Source organism: Poeciliopsis prolifica, unplaced genomic scaffold (assembly GCF_027474105.1).
Source record: "Poeciliopsis prolifica strain line A6 unplaced genomic scaffold, Auburn_PproV2 SCAFFOLD044, whole genome shotgun sequence".
Taxonomy (NCBI): domain Eukaryota; kingdom Metazoa; phylum Chordata; class Actinopteri; order Cyprinodontiformes; family Poeciliidae; genus Poeciliopsis; species Poeciliopsis prolifica.
Window position 1 is genome coordinate 4,292,092 of NW_026562419.1, and position 27,243 is coordinate 4,319,334.

Genomic DNA, 27,243 nt, shown 5'->3' on the forward strand with positions numbered 1-27,243 from the left:
TTCCTGGAAACTCAGGTTTAAAATAAATTTTATTTAAAAGCTGAACTGAATCTGAACTTTGGAATAAAAACTGAAACCAGAACCAGAACCAGTCCTGGTTCTGGTTCTGGTTCTGGGCTGCAGCCTTTTGCTCAAGGACACAACGGCAGAAGACGGAACCGGCAACCAGGATGATGAAGAAAGGTCAGCCAGCAGGCTGCGGTTCTGTTCTGGAAGGTTCTGCAGTGACCCGGTTCCTGCTGAAGCTGAACTTTGAGGACGGTCCCTAATGAGAGAGAAGGTCAAAGTTCACCTGCAGCAGAAACCTGAACCTGGCTGAGGAGTCACTGCAAATGGCAGAAACCCGGAGACCTTTGAGCCTTTAGCTTCACCTGCAGCAGAACCAGAAGAACCAACAGAACCAACAGAACCAGCAGAACCAACAGAACCAGCAGAACCAACAGAACCAACAGAACCCGTCCTGTCATGACTTTCTGATCATGCAGCAGCTGACCTGTGAAAAACCCGCTCAGGACCCTGCAGGTCAAAGTTCACCTGCACTGAGTTAGCAGCAGGAAATATTCTGTCGTTGTTCCTCTTGCTGCATCCAGAGATTCCTGGTGGTTTTTATAAACGTGATGCAGATATTTTTGCTTTACATTCAGTTTAAAATGCGTTTAAAGAGAGCTGCTGACGGTGCTGCCCCCACCTGTTGCTGTTCGTACTGCAATCATTTGGAAAATGATCTGACTTTTACAAGTAGTTAAATATTTCTCCTGACCGTTCTGGGCCCATCAGAACCCGGCCGGTCCATAAACACTCTGGACCCGTCTGGAGACCAGGAGAACCAGGTTCCCACAGAACCATGTTACTGCGCGTGTGTGTGTTGTCTCTGTGTGTGTGTGTGTGTGTCTCAGTGTGTGTGTGTGTGTGTGTGTGTGTGTGTGTGTGTGTGTGTGTGTCTCAGTGTGTGTGTGGTGTGTGTGTGTGTGTGTGTGTCTCAGTGTGTGTGTGTGTCTCAGTGTGTGTGTGTGTGTGTGTGTGTCTCAGTGTGTGTGTGTGTGTGTCTCAGTGTGTGTGTGTGTGTGTGTGTGTGTGTGTGTGAAAGAAGCAGACCAGGTAAAATAAACAGGACTCTTTATTGGGTTCAGGTGAAACATGTAACACTGGCTCCCTGCTGAAGAACCAGCCTGACCCGCCGGGTCAGCGCCGGGTCAGGTGACCCTCACACACACAGTCACTGATTGGTCGTTGCATGGAGGAGACGCTTCGATGACTGAAGGTCAAGGACAAGGAGCTGGGAGGGGTCGAAGGGTCAGGGAGGCAGGAGGGAATGTGGCGGCCATGTTGGATTTACATCTGACTTTCCTGAGATGTTCGACGACACTGAACACCTTGTTGGATATCTGGCCGCCAGTGGCGTCTTTAGTGCCCTTTGCTATGACGATAGCTGGAGACAGAGGACAGGTGAGACAGAGGACAGGTGGAGACAGGTGGACAGGTGAGACAGAGGACAGGTGAGACATTGTGACTCAGGAACCTGAAGGTGACGTCTGAAGGTGGAAGCTCACCTGTGTTGGTCTGCCCACGCAGACTCCAAACGTGTTGCCCTCGGCGTCGGCCGCGGTCTTCAGGTCCATGGCGAAGGTCGGCTCGTTGTCCATCTGGTCCCGGATCAGCGGCACCGCGTCCCGGCGATGTAGACGCCGTTCTGAGCGAAGCTGGACCGATCCTTGCCGGCCAGCTTCTTGATCTCGTCGGCCTGAAAGGAGACAAACAGTCAGAGCTACGGATTCCCAGCTTCCTCGAACTGCACGGCACCACCCAGGACCGGGCCGAGGACGCGCAGGGACGGGCAGCAGGTGAGGAAACAGGACAGGTGAGCAGGACCGAGTTCATCAGAGACTAAACTTCACAGCACAACTGGAGAAAAATCAGCTGCAAGACGAAAGAATGTGAAGACGAGTCGAGACACGGAGCAGAAACCACTTCCTGTAGCGGCAGCCAATCAGAGAACAGGCCTGCAGGGAGCTGATACCGCTCACTGACACACACACACACTGAGACACACACACACACACACACACACACACACACACACACACACACACACACACCACACACCACACAGACAGCTCTAATGTGAGTCATGTTGTCAGTGAATCTGTTTAGAATGAAGAGAAAACATGTTGAAGCAGCTCAGAGAGAATCAGAGCCTGCAGGCCTGTTTTCTGGGTGTGTGTGTGTGTGGGTGGGTGAGTGTGTGTGAGTGTGTGTGTCTAAGTGTGTGTGTGTGTGGGTGGGTGTGTGTGTGTGTGTGTGTGTGTGTGAAGAAAGAAGAAGTGATCGTCTCAGCTTCCTGTATTCGCTGCTTTTCGGCGCTATGCCCTTATAAGGCAGCTGAACCCGCTCTGAGCAGCAGAACCCGGAACCTGGCGGAACCGGGCCTGACGCTGAGTGAGCTGCTCTGCAAGCAGAACCCAGAATCTGTTTGGACCCGGGAGGTTCTGCAGGCTCAGAACCAGCAGTCAGACCCGCCCGGTTGTGGCTGCGACCCGGTTGCTGCAGCAGGAAGTGCATGAAGCAACCGAACAGGAAGTGAGCGGCAGATGCCTCCAAACCATCGCAGCAGCCAATCAGGCGCCGGGCTCAGAGCGGGAAGCGGCGACGCCCGCGGCTCAAGACGATGCAGAGACGCAAACTTCCTTCCTCCCTGAGCCAGAAGACGGCGGACAGGAGCCAGTGAGGTCACAGCGGGACAGGTGAGGTCACCTGTCCCCAGCAGCATCGTCTGAAGCAGGAAAGTGTCCCGGAGATTTGGAGCCGACAGAGGAGGAAGTTCTGGCAGGAGCCGAGTGGAAACAGGAACTGCAGCGTGTCTCTCTGTCTCACTGCGTCTCTGCATGTCTCAGTGTGTCTCCCTGCGTGTCTCTCAGTGTGTCTCTGTGTCTCTGTGTCTCAGTGTGTCTCTCTGTCTCTGCATGTCTCTCTGCGTGTCTCTGTGTCTCTGCTCACCGTGATGCCCTGCAGACCCGGGGAACTGGCCCAGATGCTCTCCTGTCCAGCTCCAGTGCCGCAGATCGCCGACTCTGCCACCGGCGTCGTCCCGCTGTGGTCAGGCGTCCTCATGTTGTCGATGTACGATTGCCACGACATCCTGATGGAGACAGTCGCCAGGGTTACGGTCCAGGTCTGGCCTCCCTCTGGGCGTGTGTGTGTGTGTGTGTGTGTGTGTGTGTGGTCTTACCTGTGCAGGTAGAGTCTGAGTCTGAGGCAAACGGAGGACAGCAGAGAAATGCCAGAAGCAGGAAGACGATGCGTCTCTTATAGGACCGGCCCCGCCCGCTTCCTGCCTCCCTCTCTCTGCAGCTTGCCCACTCTCCCCCCCCCTCTCTCTCTCTCTCTCTCTCGCTCGCCCTACCTGGAAGTGAGAACCAGGAAGTAGAACGGTTCAGTGAGACAGCCTCCATGTTGTCCCTCAGCTGGACAGAGGAAGGACGGTGATGAGGTCATAGGTCAGGTGGAGAACACCTGAACATCAGAGTCCAAACCAAATCGGTTCTGGAGTCTGATCCGTTCAGAACCAGGAGCAGGTATCCACCAGAACCGACCGGCACCAGGAGGTCCAGATCGTTGGCACAATCAGAACCGGTCCGGTTTAAGATCCGGTCCGGTTTGGAGGTCCAAGGTTTGCTTTAAACCATCAGGAGTCTGAAGTTCTGCTGAAACCTTCTGGTTCTACTGGTTCCCACAGCTTGGAAACCAGTTTGGGTTTGTTGCTGTTCATCATGATCCAGATTATTGATCTGGATTCATGTTTTATCACTGCAGGAGTTCTGACTGACTCCAGTAAACCCAGTAGGAACCCACCAGTGATCCCAGTCTGCAGTAACTGGTTCTGATGGATCTTTGCTCTCCAATAGGGTTTAAAACTGATTTAGGATCCATGACCCGGGGTCACGACCCGCTCCACTGGGCCGGGCGGTTCTGTTCTGGTTCTGACTCAGGAGGATTTGAACAGCCTCAGCGGTTCTGGTCCAATTTGTTCTGAGATCCAGTTTCTGGATGGAACCAGTTAGAGCTTGACTGACTGCAGCAGTTTCCATTTATGGAGGTTGAAGCAGAACCTGCAGAGATGAAAGTGTCTCACACACACACACACACACACACACACACACACACACACACACACACACACACACACACACACACACACACACTTCCTCAGTAACGGTGAACCCGTTTTCTGAGTTAAACTGAAAGAGTTCAAGCGACAGAGTGAAGAGGAAGTGGTTCATCATTTTGCTGTGTGAACTGTGTGTGTTATAGAGTGTGTGTGTCCTTATATGGCAGTGAGAGAGCAGTGTGTGTGTGTGTGTGTGTGTGTGTGTTAGTTTTAACATGTCAACACTTCAGAGATCCTCTGTTCACACGTGACACTTTTTAAGGGAAACTGGTTCAGGATTCTCTACAGGCTCCGCCCACTTCCTGTCACCAGCCCTACTTCCTGTTGGGAGAATCAAATGGCTCTGATTGGCTGGAGGAAGATGAGAAGAAGCCTGATGAAGACTCTGATGAAGGTCATCCAGCTGAAACCAGATGTTTACCCAGAACACCCAGTGACTGGAGTTTGGGTCCCGTCCTCCGGTCCGGTACTGTGGTCCGGTCCGGTCCTCGGGTCCCCGTCTGTTGGACTGAGGCTGCAGGACAGTACCTCTGGAAGACTTGAGCTCTGGACAGAACCGATGGAACCGGGTCGGGTCTGTTGGTCGCCTCACTCTGACGTGTCCACAGGCTAGAGGTCAAAGGTCAGGACTTGGTGTCTCTGTTGTCCTTCAGCCGTTTTGTCTCCAGCTCTTCTGGAAGCTGCGGATCCATCTGGGCCAATCCGGGTCAGAACTTTAGCTTCCTACTCAAGTCTTTGCTGCCATATTTCCTCATGATCCTGTAAGAACAGCCCCACAGCATGCTGCTGCCACCGCCATGCTGCAGTGTTTCCTCCAGATGAAGCGACGGTTCCTCTGTAGATCAGAGCTAAGAAGCTGCTAGTGTCTGTCAGACTGCAGTCTGGGTTCTGGTTCTGGTCGTGTTACATGGATTCTTCCTGGCTGAGCGTCTATTGGTTCAGTGATGATCAATCAGTCTGATCGGCTTCAGCTGACAGACAGACAGGGACAATAAAACCCTCTGATCTAATGCTTTCTGAAGCTAATCTTTGCTAGCCTGTGCTAATCCATGCTAGCTGGTGCTAATCCATGCTAGCCTGTGCTAGCTGGCTGAACACGGCTGATCTCCAGCTCTCAGGCCTCACTGATATTTTTTCTTTGTGTTTTGGAAACAAGTTTGTTGGGAAGTTTTGGTTTTGTTCCTTTTCTTCAGCCTGATGCTCGACTTGGACAGCAGTTAGTTTTTATCTGCTGTTTCTATCCAGATCTGCGTCATGCAACAAACTGCCAGCAGTTTAATGTGTTTGTTTCCTTCACAGGTTCAGAATCTAAATATTTCTGTCCTCCTTGTTTTCTACCAACAGCGGCTCTGATACTAAACGCAGAGATGTTCAGTCTCTGTGTTCCTGCAGCTCAAAGCCAACTTCCTGTCCCGCTTTAGTGTGAGACCAGTGATTTCCTCCAGCCAATCACAGCTCAGCCCGCTACGTATCGCTTACGTCACAGACGGCTGAGTTGGTAAAAGTTTTAATTCGCTTTATTCACCCAAAACTCTGTAAAATATCTGAATTCACTGAAAATAAATATGTTGAAATAATAGATATCCAAAATGTACAAAATGCAATAAAATAAATATTAATAAATATTAGTGGTTTTGCGTCTGAAGTCACAGATTTAATCCAACATGAATTAAATGTTTTTAATGAAACTTCCTGTTTGGAAAAGATGCCTGGATTTTCCAGCTGGTTCTTTGCACAAAATGGAGCTTGATTTGAAAATAGCTTCCAACATTTTATACTATTTCTAGTTTCTCCCTGCAGATGAACGTGAGCCACTGATGGCTGAGGGTTAGCTTGAGGTTAGCTTAGCGCTGCGACGCCTTCAGACGGAAAACTACCGACAAATTATAACAATAAACCTTTAAACTGCCACAAAATACCAATAACATGCAGTAAAATGTGATTAAAGTGAAGGCAATGCAGCTCTAAGGCCTGTTAGCATAAGCATGGCTAATAATAATTAGCCATGCTAATTAGTTGTTAGCATTAGCGGAGCTAGCTCTTTAGCTAGCGGCGCTCAACACTGACCAGGCTGCTGGTTCTGAACCTGGACGCTCAGTCGGGTCTTGAGGTGGAGGACCATCAGAACCTGAACCGTTTGAGTCCAGTTAGCGCCTCTGTTAGCATCACAGCTTCTCCAGGTAAGGCGCCCATGTTGGTTCTGATCAGAAACATGGTTCTGTATCCTTCTCCAGAACCTCTGACCCAGGAGCTGCGCGGCCTCAGATCCGGTCCGGTTCCGGTCCACATGCAGGATAAACATCCAGTACTTCCGGTCTGTCTCCTCAGGTTCTGACAGGAGTCTTTCGGACCCGGCAGCTGAACCCACCGACCCGGTTCTGATCCGGAGAATCAGGAATGAATCTTCATAGTAAATCAGACAAACAACCTGAGGATAAAAACGTTTTATTTCCCACAAGGTAATCATGGTAACCAGGTGACACCATGATGCTAGGGGTCAGGGGTCACAGGTTTATAATCAAATGTCAGTGAGCGGAGCTTACATCACAGCCAGGAGAACTTTAACCTTCATGTGTGTGTGTGTGTGTGTGTTCAGCTTTAACTCTGACCTCACTGAGTTTCTCTCAGGTGAGATTTTATTGTAAAGCAGCAGAAAAACAACATGGATCAGCTGCTGTAACTCCTGCAGACGCCGAGGCTCGTCCTCCTCAGAGTGTGTGATGGTGTGTGTGTGTGTGTGTGTGTTAGCGGTCCAGCACGTAGGTCTTGTACAGGCGGTTCATCTGCTCCAGGAAGATGAAGGTGAGGACGGTGTGAGGGCCGAGCCGGGCGTAGTACGGAGTGAAACCTTTCCACACAGGGAGAAGAAGCCCTCCCTCCCCACGACGCGCATCAGAACGTCCTGACACACACACACACACACACACACACACACACCACACACACACACACACACACACACACACACACACACACACACACACAGTTAGAAACAACCAGAGGAAGCAGTAGCACCAACTTCCTGCCCTCTGACTCAGAGACTCTGCTGCCACCTAGTGGTCAAATGGCCCAGCTGCAGCTGATGCCAGGAGCAGAACCAGGGGCCTCATGTGGAAACGCTGCGTACACGCAGAGACCCCGCGCCGCTATTTTTCCTGGAGCATCAAATCTCATCCGGAGCTGAACCCTGAACCCTGAACCTGCACCATGAAGCCCGTAGGAGGGAAAACCTCAGCCAGCTGTGACCTCTGTGTTTGAGTCGGTCAGCAGATGACGTGAAAACAATCTGAGCGGCCATTTTGATTCTCTGTGACGCATCGAGATTCATACATGTGGCCATGAGGCCCCTGATGTTCTGGACCGGTTCTGACCCGGTCCTGGACCATGCTGCAGAAACTCACCAGGCCGTTCTTGTACTCTGGTTTGCCATCGATCATCCTCATGTTCTGGATCCTGGAACAAGAGAAGATCCAATCAGCTGCTTCTGGAACCGTCCGGATATCCCAGAACCCGACCGCTTCAGACCCAAACATGGTGCGGCATCAGAACCGATGGAGGTTCTAACCCGTTCTGGACCCGGCCGTCTCACCTGGTTTTGACGATGTCGACAGGCATCGATGCTGCTGTGGTAACCAGACCGCTGATCATACTGGCACAGAAATGGCACAAGATGTCGTCTCCAAAGTACCCTGGACACACACACACACACACACACACACACACACACACATCAACAGAACACACACACACACACACATCAGAGAAACACACACACACACATCAAGAGAAACACACACACACACATCAAGAGAAACACACACACACACACATCAAGAGAAACACACACACACACACACACATCAAGAGAAACACACACACACATCAAGAGAAACACACACACACACATCAAGAGAAACACACACACACACACATCAAGAGAAACACACACACACCAGACTCAAGAGTGTGTTAGCTTGCATTAAGTTAGCAGTTAGCTTGCAGTGTGTTAGCAGTTAGCTTGTTGTGTCTTAGCGGGTAGCTTGGAGTGTGATAGCAGTTAGCTTGCAGTGTGTTAGCAGTTAGCTTGCAGTGTCTTAGCGGTTAGCTTGCAGTGTTTTAGCAGTTAGCTTGTTGTGTCTTAGCGGTTAGCTTGCAGTGTCTTAGCGGTTAGCTTGCAGTGTTTTAGCAGTTAGCTTGTTGTGTCTTAGCGGTTAGCTTGCAGTGTGTGATTCTGACCTGAGTCCAGCAGTGCCTGTTTGGACTGGGAGTAGGACGCCAGCTGAGCGGCGTTGACCACCACCGCCCGGGCCATGGTGGGAACACACCCCTGAAACACAGTCAGAGGTCAGAGCTGAGGTCACGTGACGGGAGGGGTGCTGCCTCCGCCTGTTTCTGACATACTGACCCTCCACAGTGTGGTCAGCCCCCCTCTCTTGTGATGCGAGCCAGAGCGTTGAACACGTTGGTGTATCCTCTCCTCTGGTCAGCAGGAAGTCTGCACACACACACCTGATGTCACACACACACACACACACACACCTGAGAGCAGAGCAGCCAATCAGAAAGCAGCTCTCACCGCCCATCAGCCGTCATCCTGATCAGAGCAACCTCCGCAGGCGTCCCCACAAACGCTCCGGTGGCGCCGGCCGTCATCCCTATCAGAGCCTGCAGGGGGAGCCACAGGTTAACCTGAAGGAACCAGAACCAGAACCGGTTCCGAGGATCCGACCTTCAGCAGGAAGTTGGGCGGCCGTCCGTCGGCTCCGGTCATCTTCTCAAACAGGATGGTGTAGATCCCCAGGCGGGTGGTGGTGTAGGTGGCCTGGCGGAGGAGTCCTGCGGACAGGCTGAGAGGACGACCTCAGTCAGGACAGGAGGACACGTCTCCATACCATGTGAGGGACATGTCACCGTCCAGCAGGGGCTACTCCATCCTGAAGCTCCTGATCTGAATGCTGATTGGCCGGTGCTCGCTAAGGAGGAGGAGACTACTCACTAGCGTTAGCTCTGGACAGGCTAGCAGCTAGCATGCTTAAGCTAGTCACTCGTACAATCTCTTTGAAGAAAACTTTATTAAGAAGGTTTGTTGCTTTGCTGTTAACGTTTCCTGTCATCCATCATGACATCAACACACTGGATAATATGGAGCCGACTTCTGATTGGACAGACGGCTAAAGGGAGATTCCACCTCATTTCTCACAGCACTGAGCGTCTTTAACTATCTGGAGTAAAAACTTCAATGATCTTCAAACCAGAACATTCAAAAGCTGCTTTGTGAAACTTTATTTGATTACTGAAAGTTCAATAAAGTCCATCATCAGAGTGATCAGTTATCGGCGCCGGCCAATCAGCAATCAAATCAAAAGCTAAAGGATGCATGTAGGCGAATGAAACAGGAAGTTGGCGCTGCTGGGAGGATAACAGGATTTCCTCTGGTCCTGATCCAGCAGACCGGTCCCGGTCTGGACCCGTCTGGTGGTACTGACCCGGTGTAGATGCCTCCCACTCCTTCGTTCTTCAGGATGGAGAACAGAGCGTGGAAGCTGGTCTTGTACTCGCGGGCCTTGGTTCCCTGGCCGCTCAGCTGCATCCGGTTCTTCACCAGGTCCAACGGCTGGACGAACACCGTGGCCCCCATGCTGCAGGACAGAGAGGGTCCCATCAGAACCGGGCCTTATGGGTCACTGGGTGGTTCTGTTCTACTGAGCAGAACCTGAACCTTTCTGCTGGTTCCACAGCAAGCATTGATAATCCCCTGCAGTCAGGTGGTTCTGCTGGACTCCGAACCTCCTGGAGCAGAACCAGTCAGGAGGTTCTGATCCAATCAGCGCCAGGAGGTTCTGATCCAATCAGCGCCTCTGGTCGTGGCCAGTAAATCGGTTCTCATCGGATCAGAACCACCGGGACCTGAATTCCCGGGCAGCAGATTTAATCTGAACACCGGTCCTGCAGCTAGCGTTAGCCGTTAGCAGCTAGCATGAGTCCAACACCAACATGGAGACAAGCTAACATTAATCTGGTCATGTAATGATAATCATAACCAGGTCAATCTGCCCCTGGCAGCACAGCGGCTCCTCTTCGCCCTCTGACCCCTGACATTAGCCCGTTAGCACCGCGGCTAGCAGCAGCTCCTACCCGGCCAGACCTCCGAACAGGAACTTTATGGCCTTCGGAGAGGTCTTCGGCTTTGTCTCCGCCATGTCGACCCGGTTCGGTCGGTGGCCAGCTGCCTTCCTGTCGCCTCTGGCCCGGTCGGTTCCTCTGCTCTTTCCCCAGAACAGCAGCGGCCGGAGCAAGGTGACTCTGCTGGAGCCGCAACACGCGAACGCTCCGAAACACACGAGCCAATCAGGAGGCGAGGCGGGACAACACGGAGACCAGCGGGCCAATCAGCATACGGGGGCCAAGAGCACAGCAATAAATGCACCAATCAGTGAGCGTGGACCAAGGACACGAAAATGAACGAAGAGAAACGAGTGTTTTGCTTCGTTTACTGTGTGATTCACGGTCCTTTTAAATTGTATTATCAAACTATTGAGAAATCCACCTTTACAGGAAAAAAATATTCAATTATTAAAATATTTATTTGACAAATATACGTGCTGCTGCCATCAACCCATTTTATTTTTATAAAAAATATAAAAATGAATTAAATATAGAATTTAAAATTTGTAACATATCTAAAAATCCAGCGACATGTTTTAAAATGTACTTCACTATTTAAAAAACGGACGTGTCTTTGTGTATGTAATGGAAAGGCCTGTTGCCTTCCTAATTCACCACTAGGTGGCGCTGCTGTTATTTGAAGCAAAGTCAAATCAGGTTTACTATGCTAACCTAACCTACTGCTTCACATCACCAACACATTACATCATGTAATGAATGTAAAAAAGACACTATTAACAAGTGGATGAAAACAAATAGACTTAATTAATTAATGACTTCATTTGAAATCAACAGAGGAGTTGATATTTCTCTGAAATAAGGTTGTCTAGATAAGGAGGTGGAGTCCAGTCAGTCTGACCAATCAGAGAGCAGAACCTACAGGACTGAAGTCAGCCTGGAGCGTCAGCCTACCTACTGATGACGTCACTGAATACTGCGCTGTGATTGGCTGCTGGGTGGAGAGTTTCTGACTGACTCAGGTGAGTTGAGCTCAGATCAGGTGAAGGCCGGGAGAGGAGTCAGCGGAAGGCGGGGGATTCAGTTTTCCGAAAGAAGAAAGGAGGAAGGACGGGAGACGAGAGAGCGGAGAGAGATCGACAACGAAGTTTTGGTGCTTTTTGGCGGAGGAGTCAGGAGTCGGGAGGTCTTGTGGTTATATAACTAATTACCTGCAGCAGGTCGGCTTTTTTGGATGAGATGGATTTTGGGAAAACTGGCGGAAATAGTTTGGATTGTAGTGAAGAGGAAGGGATGGAAGATCAAGATGAAGGGAAAGAGTGGGAGAAGGTGGAGAAGGGTGGAAAGAAACAACGAGCTGCTGAAAGGAAGAGGAAAAAGCGAAATGAGGAAAGTACGGAAGACACTGAGAGTGAAGGATCTGAGGAAAAAGTAGAAGAATCAAAAAGCTCGAATATGAACATTATTGATGAAGAAGAACGGGTTAAGAAGATGGATCCACTGAAATTAACAAAAGCACTTAAAGCGCATATTGGAGATATTAAACATGCTAAAGTTTTGAGAGACGGAAATCTGTTGATTGGGTGTAATTCGGAAGATCAGGTGGTAAAAGCGAAGAAATTAGGATGGGTATGTAAAGTAAAAGTTAGAACAGTCGTTAGAGTGGGTGAAAAAAGAAACATTGGAAGTAAAGGAGTTATCACTGGAGTGCCTTTCAGTGTAAATATGAAAGATTTGGTTGGACATTTAAAAGAAAGAAATAGGGAAGTAAAAGGAGCACAAAGAATGACAAAAGGTCCAGAGAAAGATGAAACAGAAACTGTCCTAGTGGAGTTTGAAACGAAAGAGGTACTAAAGGAGGTTTTCTTTGGTTTGATAAGATTTAGTGTCAGGGAGTTTGTGCCTAAACCAGTAAGATGTTTCAATTGTCAAGAGTTTGGACATGTTGCAAAAATGTGTAAAGGAAAAAGGAGATGTGCCCGATGTTCTGGAGATCATGAATATGGAAAATGTGGAGTTGGAGTAAAGCCAAAGTGCTGTAGTTGTGGAGGAGAACATAGTGTTGCTTTTTGGGGATGTGAAGTGATGAAACAGCAAGTTGTGATACAGAAAACAAAGATTGTGCAGAAAGTAACATATGCAGAAGCATGTAAAATGGTTGGGAAAGAGGAACAAAATGGGAAATCTTTGACAGGGGAAAAATCTATAATCCAAAAGGTTATGGAAAGGGTTGATAGGAGAATAGAGGAGGAGAAAAAGAAAATGGTGACGTTTATTGCAGGAGTGATAAATGCAACCTCAGATGTGAGATCAAAGACAGAAAGGATTCAGATTATTGTTAAGGCAGCATGCCATACTTTAGGGTTGAGAAATATTAGATGGGAAGATATAAGAGGAGAACTATGTAGTCAAACGAGTCAAGAAGGATAATTTTAATCTTACAATGGAATGCAAGGAGTCTATTGTCAAACGGTCAAGATTTTAAACAGTTTATTTATGAGCAGAAAGTTAAACCTGATATAATTTGTACACAGGAAACGTGGCTGAAGCCTTTTTTGGATTTCAGAGTGAATGGATATATTGTAGTGAGGTATGATGGGGGAGGGTGTCTTTCTCTGATTAAGGAAGGTATTCCTTATAAAATAGTTGAAAAGAAAGGGGAATTGGAGTATGTAGAAATTGAAATATGGATAGAAAAGAAGGTAATTTTGATTATAAATTTTATAATCCCTGTAAAAAGCTTGAAATAAGTAAACTTGATGAGATGGGTATGAAAGGAAATATTATTGGTGTGGAGATTTTAATGCTCATCACTCCTTATGGGGAAGTACAAAAGTTGATTATAATGGTAAGGTTTTAGAGGAATTTCTAGATAGTAATAATCTTGTATGTTTGAATAATGGCGAAAAGACAAGAATTGATATTAATTCAGGTAAGGAATCTGTAGTGGATTTAACATTTGTTTCCAGTTGTTTAGCTCCATTATGTGATTGGCAAGTTAAAAATAAATCCTTTGGTAGTGATCATTACATTATAGTCAGTAAAATAAGGATGGGTCAGGTGCAGAATCTTGAAATGTTAGGAGGGAAGTGGATATTTAGGAAACGAATTGGGAAAAAATTAATAACTTATGTGAGAGTAAGATATCAAATATAAAAAATGATTTGAGTATAGAAAATATGAGTCGTGAGATTAGTCAGGGTATATTAGAAGCTGCTGAAAGGTCTATTCCAAAAACATCAGGGAAGAATAGGAGGAAATTAGTTCAATGGTGGAATGAAGAGTGTAGAACAGTGGTTAAAGAAAGAAATAAAGCATTTAAACTGGTTAAAAAGTCTCATAATTTTCAACATTTGATTGAATATAAAAAATCACAGGCTAAAGTAAGGAAAACAATAAGAACAGCAAAAAGGGTATATTGGAGAAATTTTTTGTGACAAAATTGGTAATAGTACAAAGATTGGGGAAGTTTGGGGAATGATCAAAAAAATGGGGGGAGATAGAAGAGAATGGAGTTATCCAATATTAAATAGAAACAATATAATAGCAATAAATGACAGGGAAAAAGCTGATATTTTAGTAAGCACATTTATGGAGATTCATAGTGGGAAAAAATGTTCAGATAAGGAAATAAAGGGTAGAGAGAAAACTAAAAGAGAAAATGGTGGAATTTTAAGAAGAAAGGAAATTATTAAGGATGAATTGATGAACGATCATTTCTCTATTGGTGAATTGAAAAGAGCTTTGGGTAGAACAAGAAATAGTGCTCCAGGTAAAGATGAAGTATGCTATATTATGCTAAGACATGTGAGTGATGATGTTTTGAAGAAGATATTAAATTTGTATAATAAGATTTGGAAAGAGGAATAATACCTAGTGAATGGAAAGAAGCGATTGTTATTCCGATAAAGAAACCTGGGAAAGATCATAGTAATCCTGAAAACTATAGACCGATTGCTTTAACATCTAATATATGTAAGCTGATGGAAAGGATGGTGAATGAGAGGCTAGTAATATTTGGAATCAAGGAATATAATTGCTCCGTATCAGAGTGGCTTTCGTAGAGGGAGAGGAACAATGGATCCTGTTTTGTATTTAGAAGATGATATTAGAAAAGCTCAAATTAATAAGGAAACTGTTGTGGCTGTATTTTTTGATGTGGAAAAAGCATATGACATGTTATGGAGAGAAGGATTATTGATTAAACTACACCAGATAGGAATAGGAGGGAGTATGTTTAACTGGATATGGGATTTTTTATGTGATTGAAATATCCAAGTTAAAATAGGTTCTCATGTTTCAAAAGTGTGTCAAATAGAAAATGGAACTCCTCAAGGAAGTGTGATAAGTCCAACATTATTCTCGGTGATGATAAATGATATTTTTAATGAAATACCAGTTAGTTTTGGGAAATCACTATTTGTTGATGATGGAGCATTATGGAAAAGGGGAAGAAATATAGAACATCTTATTTTAAAACTTCAGGAAGGTATAGATATAGTAGGTAAGTGGGGAATTGAGTGGGGTTTTAAATTTTCAATTGAGAAGACAAAAGTAATGTTCTTTACAAATAAGAAAGTTAGAATTGATAAAAAATTATATTTATATGGGAAAGAACTAGAAACGGTTGATAGTTTTCATTTTTGGGAGTAGTCTTTGATAAGAAACTAACTTGGGAAAGTCATATAGATCACATTATGGAAAAAAGTAAAAAGGTTCTTAACATTATGAGGTGCTTGACAGGGTTGACATGGGGTGCAAACTTTGAATCACCTAAAAATATTTATGTGTCATTAATACGATCTAGAATAGATTATGGGAGTGTGGTGTATGGATCAGCAAGCAAAACTAGGTTAAACAAATTGGATATTATTCAAGCAAGAGCTTTGAGAATTTGCTTAGAGGCAGTTAAATCTACTCCAGTATGTGCATTACAAGTAGAGTCAGGAGAGATGCCATTATGTATTAGAAGACAGCAGATCATGGTAAATTATTGGATAAGTTTAAAAGGACAAAATGAAGATCACCCAGTTAAGAAAGTGTTACAAAATTGTTGGGAGAGAGGAAAAGGAAAAGTAATAGTTTTGGGTGGGTGGGAGATGATAGAGCAAAAACATTTAATGTATTTGACAAAGAATTCAGTCAAACAGTAGTATGGCCTGTGAGACCAGCATGGTCATGGAAATGTATTAATCTAGACAAGTCACTATTAGATATTCAGGGGAAAAAGATAATAGATATGTGCCAAGAGTTTTATCATCAAATACAAAATAAATATAATGATTATGTACAGATTTATACTGATGGTTCAAAAGATCCTAAAAACTAAGTAACTAGTATAGCAGTAGTGATTCTAGATTTAAAGACAAAGATTTCAAAAAGAACATCTGATTACTTGAGTATCTATGCAGTAGAAATGTGTGCTATATTATTAGCTTTAGAATGGGTGGAGGATAGTAAAGGAAATACATTTATAATTTGTAGTGATTCACTATCTGCTTTGATGAGTATTGAAAAGGGATGTTCAAGTAATCATCAAAATATATTATATGAGGTTATGGCAGTTCATCATAGAATATGTGATCAAAATAAAACTAATATTATTTTGGACTCCTGCTCATGTAGGTATTTTAGGTAATGAAAGAGCAGATAGATTGGCTAAAGAGGCTAGTGAAAAAGAAGAAATTGATATGTTAGTAAAGCTATCGAAATCAGAGGGGAAAAGTATAGCTTGGAGAGAAAGTAAAAAGATATGGAAAATTAGGTGGGATAATGAAATTAATGGAAGGCATTTATACAGGTTTCAAAATACAGTTGATGTAGAAAGGGTTAGAGGATTAAATAGAAAGTTAGAGGTAATTATAACTCGAATAAGAACCGGGCATAGTTTATTAAATGGAACTCTTTATAAGATGGGGAAACATCCTACTGGTTTATGTAGTTGGTGTGATTCTGTAGAAACAATGGAACATGTTTTTATTAGTTGTAGAAAATATGAAAATGTAAGAAAATTATTAATATTGGAATTAGGCTGTACTGGAGAATTGAAGTTTGAAAAAGTGGTTGATCAGTTAAATAGTAATGAGGGGAGGAAGAAAATTTTTGGTTTTTTAAAAAACAGTGGGATTATTTCGAGAATTTGAGAGATAATTAGGATTCAATAGATGGCAGTAGTGCAACAAAAATGGATGCAAGCTGCCGTTAAAACCTAAAGAAGAAGAAGAAGATCAGGTGAAGATGAAGCAGAAGATGAAGCTGCTGCTGCTCTGCGTCCTGCTCTGTGTTTCTGCTGATGGTAAAAATCTCATCCAGGCTGGTTACTGAGACTGATCACTCAAAGCTCTGTTTCTGCTCTCCTTTCAGTGCAACATGACAGTTTCCGGGTCATTGCATGTTCAGACACGGATGGATTCAACATGATGACTCTGGATGGGGAAGAGGCTTGGCACGCTGACTTCATTCATGAGACAGGAGTTGATACCCTGCCGGACTTTGTCAGCCATCCAAGTTTTCTGTGGGGCAACAACAAGTTTGCAAAAGTAACCTGAAGATTATCCGTATTGGTCTGAAGGACATCCCTGATCCACTTGGTGAGGAAAGATCAACTCTGCTTCCTTTCCTGCTAGGGAACAAGTTTAGATCAGACTGAATGGACTGAGTGTGGGAACGTTTGGACCTCTGGTTACTCCATCAGCTCTGTTTAATCTGACTTCATCCTCATTTGCTGTTTCTTGTACAGTTGAATCCAGATTATGGAACGCTCTGCTTCAGCATCTCTAATCCCTTCAGCTTCAGGTTTATTAGAGTCCCAAAGGGAAAGTGATGCTGCAGCAAGTAAAAACGAACAAATGCATCAAAATTTAAGACATTCAGGGCTCTAAAAATTAGGTACAATACAGTGCATCAAAACATTGATATAAATCCATATAATATAGGGCAGGACTGGGAACTTCCAGGCCTCCAGATTCTCCTGCAACTTTTAGATGCATCTCTACTTCAACACACCTGAGTCAAATAATGAGTCATTAGCAGAACTCTGGAGAACCGGACTGCATTTACATTTACAGATGTTGGACCAGGGAGACGCCTAAAAGTTACAGGAGACTGGCTCTGATGTAGGGAGACAACCAACATCATCATCAACCAACTATTTCTGCTAACATCAGTAGAAAACAACAGAAATCAGCCAAACAGTCAGATGCAACTCCTGCCTCCTGCTCCATTGTTAAGACTCATACTGGCCAGTTAATGTCTGGTTTGGTTCCAGTCAAGCTGCGTCTCCTTTGGGTCCATGAATATGTGCAGGAACATGCAGGATCTGTGGTCATCTCTCCTTCAGGTGTGCAGCTTCTTCTGCATTTGATTTGCTTATTGATGTCCAAGTTGTTGTGTTTGTGGTTTTCCACCACAATTAGTAAAACATTTTGGTCCGTAGCGTTTGAACACGGGAATATTGATTGTCTGAGGAGGAATCTATGGGCCGGTACTCAGATATAGATGCTGCCAATCAAATTCCTTGTATGCAAGGAAATCTTTGGAACCAGCACTCCAGATGTAAGATCTTCAAATGTGGTTGAGGAAGACTGGAGAAGATCTGGTTAAAGCCACATGATCTTCTGCTCATGATTAAGATGATCCTGCATGTGTTTAGATCCTCCAACCAGCCTGCTCTACACGGCTAACGTTGTGGAGCTGGGAGAGAAGAACATCCTGGTCTGTCACGTCTCTGGTTTCTATCCGGCTCCGGTCAACGTCTCCTGGACCAGAAACGGAGACAAAGTGACTGAAGGAACCAGCATCAACGTTCCTTTTCCCAACGAAGACAACACCTTCACCCAGATCTCCAGGCTGCACTTTGTCCCTCAGCTGGGAGACATTTACAGCTGTTCAGTGGAACATCTGGCCCTGAAAGAACCACTGACCAGAATCTGGGGTGAGCGGCCTTTAACTAGACCAGTGGTCTCAAACTGAAGCCTGCAGCTTTTAGATGAATCCATTCTTCTACACACTTGAATTAAAGGGCTGAGCTGCTTCATGCGGTCCAGCTCTGCTAGTGAACTAGCATTGGAACCCAGTGCTGAAGCAGAGACGTCTAATCCAGTGGAGCCCAAAGTGGTTCTGGAGGTCCGGCATCCTCCATGTTTTAGTCTCTCCCTGGTTTAACACATCTGGATCAAATGAGGCCTTAGAGGCTTAAGGCGAACATTGAGAAGGTTGTTACTAAAACCTCCAGGATGCACCGGCCCTCCAGGACCCACTTTGAAGTTTGAGACGACTGCAGTAGAGAGAAGCAGCTCAACAAGCTTTCAGTGACTTGTCTCTGTTTTCTGTCTCCAGATGTTGAAGTGCAAGTGGCTCCGCCTGGCGTTGGACCCGCCGTGTTCTGTGGAGTCGGTCTCATCGTGGGTCTGCTTGGGGTGGCGGTCGGGACTTTCTTCCTCGTTAGGGGGACAGAGAGCTGATTGGCACCATGTTACTGATCTTTACCAGACATATTATCTGAAGCTCATATTCATTCCTCTGGATTGTTTCACATTTTCACGCTGATGTTTCCCTAAAAACTGAATTTCTGCTCCTCAGTTTGTTCTGCTCAGAATCAACCAAGCTGTCACTTTATACACAGTTTAGGAAACATGTACTAATTATTCTGTTGCATTTGAACCTGAAATGGTTTGTAGTTCTTGGTAATGAAACTTTAGACAGTAGAGCAGAAACTGCAGCATCTATCAATGCTGCAGTTACATCTTTCTTTACGATTCATTTCTGACTCAACAGGTTTGTGTAGATCAATGAGGAAAGAGCAGTTTGTTCTTTTCAGACCCGATCAGATCCCAGAGTTTTTCCTTCCACCTTACTTTAAAAAAAACTTCTTGAGTTTTTTAAGTGTGTGTAAAAAGTTACGCTTTCATTCCTATAACATGATGGTTTTCATTGAACTCTGTATTGATCGTTGGTTTTCTGTTTCTGGGTTCAGATCTCCTCTCAGGTTTTTATCAGTGGAACATCTTCATGTCTCAACCTGCTGGTGAAGCAAACAGATTCACATTTTTCTGATGCTTAATGTGTCTAAAATAAAGATCTGATTCCTGGACTTTAATGTTGTGGGATTTTTGTTTGTTTTAATGAAACATAACTTTAATTGTGCAGATTGTAACACAATCTGTTCAAAAATAAGATGAGAAAATCTCAGTTTCTCAGTTTAACACGACAAAAACAAGAAAAAGATCCTGTATGAGATCAGTCTGCCAGGTAACACATGACACGGCGGTCGTGACGTGTGGTTCAGTTCGTCTCCTGACCTGGAGGAATGGGTCCCTCTCTGCTCCTGATCCTCCTGGTTCTGGTCCAGACAGCAGGAGGCGCTCACAGCGGGAGTTTGGGATCTAATCTGTGATTGGTATCCAGAGCTCAGTAGACTCTTTAGAAACAGCTGAGCTCTGCAGTTTCCTAAATACTGACGTCGACTTTAGGGTTGAGAATCTCTGGCATGTGCTTGACATAATAGTTGATCATGATGCACTGTGAATGATCCAATTCATTTTAGAGACGTAAATGAAGTCAATTGTAGAATGACAGGGTCTTCAGCTCCAGGCCTGAAGGGGGCGCTGTCCTGCAGGTCTGTTTCAGGACATCAGGTCATGATCAGCTCTCTGGGGAACCTGAGACTGATCAGCCGGACTTGGGTCTGTTGGACCACATCTAAAGATTCCTGCTCTGTTATTTACCTCTTACTGTACAAGCTATCATCTGCATGTGAAGAAAAACTCTTTTGCTTTTATTTCCAAGCTGCAGCTACTTGGTGTTCATGTTATTTCTTACTTTAAGCTGCACATCAACTTAAAGATAGTAGAAGAAAAAGCTAAAGTGAAGTTTAATTTTAGCGTATTAAACATAAAGTGATAATTACTCATAAAATAATGGGGTTTCTGCAGATGGGAGCCAACAGTCGACCCACATTGGACCAGAATCTACAACGACTCAACACCAACGTAAAACTAAACCACAGCATGAATCTGGTTTACAGAAACTCAATAAGTGATTTAAGATCCAGGCTCAGACATAACATGGGTTAGCTTGTTGTTAGCGGTAGCATCGTTATCATAGACTGATTACTTAAAATAGCACAAAGCTGAGTCACCAGGAAGAAACCAGTCAATGGCCATTTAAAGCTCCTTTTGATCCTAAATGTGACCCAACCTGAAGCTAAATGATTTTATTTCCAGGTTTTTGAAACTTTCTTCTGACTTGTCCTATAATAATAATAATAATAATAATAATAATAATATGAGGCCTGCAGCTCCAGGTGGTTAGTTATGAGAACACCAGGTAAATAATCACGATAAGTCCTTTTTAGATAATATGGATTATAATATACACATATTTTTTGGAGATGCCTCGTCTGTTCCAGTCCATTGGTTCTTTAGCTCCTCGCTGTGATCACTGGAGAAATCCACTTCTGGACCTCCATCTGAATTTAACGCGTCATCCGGGTCACGACTGAAACCCAGAGTGTAGCTTAAGACTGAATAAACTCTAAATGTTTCAGATAACCAGGAATGTGCATGTTTTGTTTTCCAGATGGTTCTGAAGTCCATTTGGTGTTGCGCTGCCTCTTTAACTCCACTGAGCTGAAGGACACCAGTACATCTACTCCTACATCTATAAAAAAGTGGAGTTTTTGAGATTTGACAGTAACATTGGGCTCTATGTTGGATACACATCGTTTGGAATGAGACAGGCAAAAATCTTGAACAGTAATCCTGTGGTTCTGTGGTTCTGAGCAGCAGGCGAGCCCAGAAGGACGTGTTCTGCCACCATAACTCTGGGGTCTGGTACAGAAATGTTTTGAATAGATCAGGTGAGTTCATAAAGAACTGCTTCCAGTCCGGGAGGCGTGGCTGGATCTGGTGGGCCCCAGATGTCCTCAATAAACCTAAACCAATAAACCTAGAACCAAATCAGACCCACCGAGACACAGCAACCTCTTTCCCAGGAGAGAAAACACAGAAACTCAGATATTAAGTTTCCAAAACAAAAATAATAAGTTTCCCCACTTGGCCTGAATGAAAATACAGATTTGTTTCTTGTATTAATTTTAGTTTTTGCACTGAGGAAAGTGAACTCTTCCTCTCCTCTTCCTGTTCCAGTGGCGCCGTCTGTTGCTCTGACCTCAGTGGCGCCTCCTGCTGGCGGCCATCCCTCCATGCTGACCTGCAGCGTCTACGGCTTCTTCCCCAAACAGATCAGAGTCACCTGGAGGAGAGACGGACAGGAAGTCACCTCTGATGTCACTTCCTCCGACGCGCTGCCAGACGGAGGCTGGCTCTACCAGATCCACTCCAGCTTGGAGTTCAAATCCAGGTGAGTCCAGGTAACACACACACACACACACACACACACACCAGGTGAGTCCAGGTAACAGAAATGCAGCAGATCCAACTTAACTCTGTCAGATTTGATTTCTGCACTTTTAAAGTGTTTGTTTCCACACCAGAGCTTGTTAATTTAAGTCTTTTTGGAGTTAAATGAACTCTAATTAAGTGTAAAATATCAAATCTGTTGGAGTTAATTATATAACACTGATTAGATCTTATTAACTCTGAGAATGTTTTTAACTTCATAAGAGTTATTTGTAATCAATATTAAACAGGTATTGAATTGTTTTGAACTTGTAAAAATTCTTTGGAAAATAAACATTTAATAAAGAGGCAATGATTTTCTCAAATGCATTTATTTCTAAACCTGCAGCATAATTACAATTATAATGTAATTATGGTGTAATTATGGAATAATGTGCATGTTTCACATATTGCTTATCAAAAGGTCTGACATATCAACTGTGCAATACAAAATGCAGTATGCTTAATACATTTTTCTTTAATATGCATGAAATAATTCAAAGGTGGAGAAAGTAAAGCAAGTAGTTCATGTAATATATAAATGTTCTATTAACCATTTATTACAGTACCTAACAGACCAATCTGATATCTAGGTCCATCACGTCTTTATGTTTGTGTTGATCAGACACAGATCACCGGTTTGATCACCGGGCTCCTCTGCTGCACTGGACAGTCTTCAGTCTACCAGTATGATGGCCAGTGCTGGTCTCTGGATCATAAACAAAAACATGACAATAAAAACATTTTTACTACAACTCTAACAACAAGCCTCGATTACAGAAATGTGGATATTCAGAGATATTAACATTTCCATAATCATTTTTGGAGCTTGACTCTTGGAAGAATCCATGAAGCATATTGGTAGTAAATATATAGAAAAAGGTTTAAAGGATTAAAACTTGCTGCAAAATGTACACAAGACGCAACAGTAGGAACAATGTCTCAACATAAAAAAGTCTTTTACAGTTTTTCAAAGGAAAAAAAAGATCAGATAGTTTCATAAATCTGACCTATATTCATGTAAATGTTCCAGGGGAGTAAATTGGACCCGCCATTGGCCAAATGGGTAGAAGTCTGAAGTGGGATGTAAATTGAAGCAACGCAGCTGCCACTGGGGCAGGTGGGCAATTTGAAGAGAAAAAAAACTGCATTCAGTTTGATCTTCTGTCCAGGATCAGAGAGGCTGACCGACTACAGACCGACTACAGACTGACTACAGACCGACTACAGACTGACTACAGACTGACTACAGACCGACTACAGACCGACTACAGACTGACTACAGACCGAATACAGACCGACTACAGACTGACTACAGACTGACTACAGACCGACTACAGACTGACTACAGACCGACTACAGACTGACTACAGACTGACTACAGACCGACTACAGACTGACTGCAGACGACTACAGACTGACTGCAGACGACCACAGACTGACTGCAGACGACTACAGACCGACTACAGACTGACTGCAGACGACTACAGACCGACTACAGACTGACTGCAGACGACTACAGACTGACTACAGACCGACTACAGACTGACTACAGACCGAATACAGACCGACTACAGACTGACTACAGACCGACTACAAACTGACTGCAGACGACTAGACTGACTGCAGACGACTACAGACTGACTACAGACCGACTACAGACCGACTACAGACCAACTACAGACTGACACACATACTGAATGTGGGACGGACCCAGGCTGCCATCATCTAACAAATATATATCAAAGTATTTTTATCAACCGTGGCAGATCATTGGTTGATTTCATTAACGCCCGCACCTCCTCTCAGAGGTTATAAATGCAGCCACTGCAGCTAACCATTAGCTGCTAATCATTAGCAGCTAATGGTTATAACCAATGTTCCCTCTAAGCTGCGCCTGCGCAATCACGCTCTGCTCACATATTCTCAGCGCACAAGAAAATCTATGTAGCGCATAAAATAAAGTCCAACGTAAAGTGGACATTGAGCTCAGACATCAGTTTTGACTATGGACCAATAATAAATTGTTTCCGTACTACTTTGCGATCGAACTCAGTGAGTGACAGGAATCCAGCCAATGATACGATACGGTTCACTTTCGCTACGTGGGTTACGTGCCTTGGTCATATGTGCCGTGCAGGTGAGAATAGAGCGGTAGAGTTAAGAAACGTGAAAGCCATCACCTTATCATGTCTAGTGGAACATCCACTCACCAAGACAAAGTAAAAAAAAAGAAATGCACTTCTTCTAAGATCAAATGCAATCAAATCAAATGAAAGGAATGGTCTGCATTTGATACTGAAATGTTGAGTTCAGACTTTTGACTATGGATAAGCAGACATTTGGTCACAGGCAAAGAAGTATGAGGCCATTCTCCTCCACCCACAGATTATGGAGGCCATTAACAGTCAATATGCTGAATTCAAGAACATAAAGCAAGAAGCAGACTGACCATCAACCTGGGCTAAGTGAACAACCACTGGAGAAGTGAGAAGGGCAGGCGTGAAAAAAACTGTAATTAAATATTTTACAAGAATTTATACTGCATCACAAGCTACAGAAAACATTTCATTGTGCAAAATGTGAATGTTTTAATATGAACAAATATTTATGTCTGAAAGGTGTAATGTCTCATTTCTCACCCTGGCTGAAGCAGGACTCTTACTTATAGCATGCATCTCATGAACAGCAATGTTTTCTTTCCTTTATTATTTTAATTGAGCAAATCACTTAAATTAAAAGCAAACGAATGAAAATTGCTGATGTAATTTGATTTTTTTAATAAGCCATGCAACTTTCTATGATCCCAGATTTATGATACTTGTGCGTGGCCACGCCGTGTACACTGATGATGCTCAGTGGTCCTCAGTGTGTTCAGGAAGCTTGTGTGTACGCCCAGACACATGAAAAATTAGAGGGAACATTGGATATAACACATTATAATCATTATGTAAACATTATGATCCAAAAGCTTCAAATTCCAGAGCATGCATTTTATAACAAGGGTCATTTTGGAGGCGACTGCTGGACCTTCCTCACCTGTTAGTGGACTATTTGGTTTTATTCATTCATTATTTCATAACACAATAAGAAATATTCATAAGAACCCACTTTACTCAGATTAACTATTTAGTAGCTCAATCTGTGTTTGCTGGAGGTTCCTGACACATTGATGGTGGTTCCACTTATTTGTCATAATGCGAGGTTTCCAGGACTCTAAGGCAAGCAACAACTACGAACACTCAAACAGTTTTAATAAATTTATTAAACAGGGAAGTGTGTGGAGGGACGTCGATCTGCGACAGCAGGGAGGGACCAGGTCAGCAGGGAAACTGAAAGAGGAAGCGGTTAAAGAGGGAAGAAATGAAGGGAACGAGGGGTAACCTGAGGGGAGCTTACGGTCAGTGGGTAGAGGTAGGCAGAGGGGAGTACTTGGGAGTTCCAGCAGTTGGCGTGGTGGGGTGGTTTCCAGGTGGAGAGGTTCCTGCAGGAGTCTGAGGGCGGAGAGGCAGCAGCTGTGTGGCAGGTGACGTACCCAGGTGCAAGGCCCAGTGGAGCCGCGAGGATCAGATTCTTCAGGTGAGTCTGTCTCAGAGGGTGTTCAGCATAGGTTCACTAGAGGAAGGTAGATTGAAAAGAGTCAGAACAAAGGAGGACACTGGAAATACAGCACTGACGCTACAGAGTACCACAGTAGAAGTGGAACCATCTGGCATCTGAATCTGGGAAGCTACTCCTCTTTAAAGACCTTGCAAATTGGAGGTGATGAGGAACAGCTGGATTTCATCAGCCTGCCTCCCTGTGAAGGAGAAGAAAACCACTCCCCTGCAAAACCCAACATTATTGCTGTCTGACTCTTTAATTATTCATTTATAAAACAGGGCATGAAAATATTGGCAGCTCATAATTTGCTGTGCCAAAATATGCACAACAAATGCTTTAAATTATTATAAAGAGTTTGGAAGGATTTCACTTTTCTACACAATCACATTGTTCCCTTATCTGCTTTATATAAATAGGGTAATTGACATGTTGGGTTTTAGCTTTCTGACCCACATGCAGAAACCACACGTCTCTTAGAAAAATAGTGAGTATTTATTTTTCAACAGGACACAAGATATCAATCCGCAGGACTTCAGTGAGGGGGTGAGAATGAAAAGCGGTTTAGACGGCTGGGAGTGAACGGATAGATTTGAGAGGGAAGTGGAACGGGCTTACTTCACGGTGGTTTGCTGTAGCGTGGGGAAGGTGCCAGGATTCTGAGTGGAGGGTAGTTCGGCGGTCCGAAGGTGAGTGCGAGGAGGGGGTGTTCGGAGAACCGGAGGCTTGCAGGAGTGAAGCTGCGGCGGGGAGAGCAACGGAGCAGGCAGGCTGGTGCTCGCAGGAGAACTCACGAGCGGAGAGACAAAAACCCTGGAAGCGGCAAAAATACAAAGGTCAGGTAACTTCTGGTAAGCTCAAACACTATCTTAAGCAACATGCAACAACAGGAGACGACCAGAGTGACTACCGATGAACGTAATCATCTAGCACTGAAGGAAGGATCTGCTGCTCCTAAATCCCCCGCTCTGATGAGGCAGATGACTTCCACCTGTGCAGACTCCTCCGGCTCCTCACCAAGATCCTCTCTGGACGAGATGTGACACTCGCACTCACACACATGCACTCACACAGAAACCCTGACAGTAATATTTGAGAACAATAGAGGGCATGCAGATATCGCCAGGCTAATTATTTGCTATGTCAAAAAAATGCATCCTCGTTAACTTGAATAAATAAAGAGTTAAGAGGGATTTCACCTTTCATAATGACTCTTGTTCTCTAAGCTACTGCAATAAGTTTCATATCAACAGGACAATAGACAGGGGATGCAAATATTATCAAGCTCAGAAATTAAATTGCATCTCCCTACATTAATAGACTAGAAGTTTAAGGATGATATAAAATGTTTTACATAACCAGCCTCTGTTTTTTTAGCTTGAAGCTATTATGGTGTTAAAAGAAAAATCTGTGGATTTCAAACAAGCTGCGGAAAACATTTTCATTAGACACTGAAAAACCGTATTTATGTCAATTAATCTGTAAAATTAACCCACCGTTTTAGGTCTTACAAGGTTAAGAAACGTGATAATGTTACAAATATCTTTAAAAGTTTCCTCTTCGGTCACATTTCAGTCCGTTTCCTCATCAATATGCGAGTTTAGAGCGACGCGCTCCAGTGACAGGGCACGTGATACTCAGCATGACACCTGTTTAACATTTTCTCCACCAACCACTGAGGCTGGAGGAGAAAATCTTTAATTTCCGTCCCTGAAACGTTCATTATGGAAGCCCGTTTCCGCCACTCTGTTAAAAAAATTAAATAAAATTATCTCATTATAATGAGATAGTATCTCATTATTTTGAGATACTATCTCATTATTTTGAGATAGTATCTCATTATAATGAGATAGTATCTCATTATAATGAGATATCTCATTATAATGAGATACTATCTCATTATAATAGATAGTATCTCATTATAATGAGATACTATCTCATTATAATGAGATAGTA

At 44.2% G+C, this 27,243-nt stretch overlaps 2 protein-coding genes, 1 long non-coding RNA gene and 2 pseudogenes across 3 annotated transcripts; 2 read left to right on the plus strand and 3 right to left on the minus strand.

Annotated features, from left to right (window-relative positions):
* Positions 1 to 1,099: 1,099 nt before the first annotated feature.
* On the minus strand, positions 1,100 to 6,445 carry LOC129376441 (profilin-1-like; annotated as a pseudogene).
* Positions 6,446 to 6,594: 149 nt separating this feature from the next.
* LOC129376440 (mitochondrial 2-oxoglutarate/malate carrier protein-like) lies at positions 6,595 to 10,503 on the minus strand. Its single transcript, XM_055056076.1, is given in 11 exon segments — positions 6,595 to 7,020; positions 7,023 to 7,067; positions 7,567 to 7,618; positions 7,755 to 7,854; positions 8,402 to 8,492; positions 8,571 to 8,593; positions 8,596 to 8,660; positions 8,742 to 8,830; positions 8,895 to 9,012; positions 9,652 to 9,804; positions 10,301 to 10,503. Coding segments are annotated over 11 exon segments (912 nt in total). The 5' UTR covers positions 10,366 to 10,503; the 3' UTR covers positions 6,595 to 6,909.
* Positions 10,504 to 11,313: 810 nt separating this feature from the next.
* On the plus strand, positions 11,314 to 19,385 carry LOC129376442 (mamu class II histocompatibility antigen, DR alpha chain-like). Its single transcript, XM_055056077.1, is given in 6 exon segments — positions 11,314 to 11,330; positions 16,520 to 16,583; positions 16,652 to 16,788; positions 16,791 to 16,878; positions 17,940 to 18,221; positions 18,626 to 19,385. Coding segments are annotated over 5 exon segments (690 nt in total). The 5' UTR covers positions 11,314 to 11,330; positions 16,520 to 16,525; the 3' UTR covers positions 18,751 to 19,385.
* Positions 19,386 to 19,472: 87 nt separating this feature from the next.
* LOC129376533 (HLA class II histocompatibility antigen, DR beta 3 chain-like) lies at positions 19,473 to 23,010 on the plus strand (annotated as a pseudogene).
* Positions 23,011 to 24,893: 1,883 nt separating this feature from the next.
* Positions 24,894 to 26,360, minus strand: LOC129376444 (uncharacterized). Its single transcript, XR_008607771.1, has 3 exons — positions 26,198 to 26,360; positions 25,377 to 26,100; positions 24,894 to 25,302 (listed from the first exon to the last, which is right to left on the minus strand). It is a non-coding gene; the product is annotated as an uncharacterized LOC129376444 (long non-coding RNA).
* Between the last annotated feature and the right edge of the window lie 883 nt (positions 26,361 to 27,243).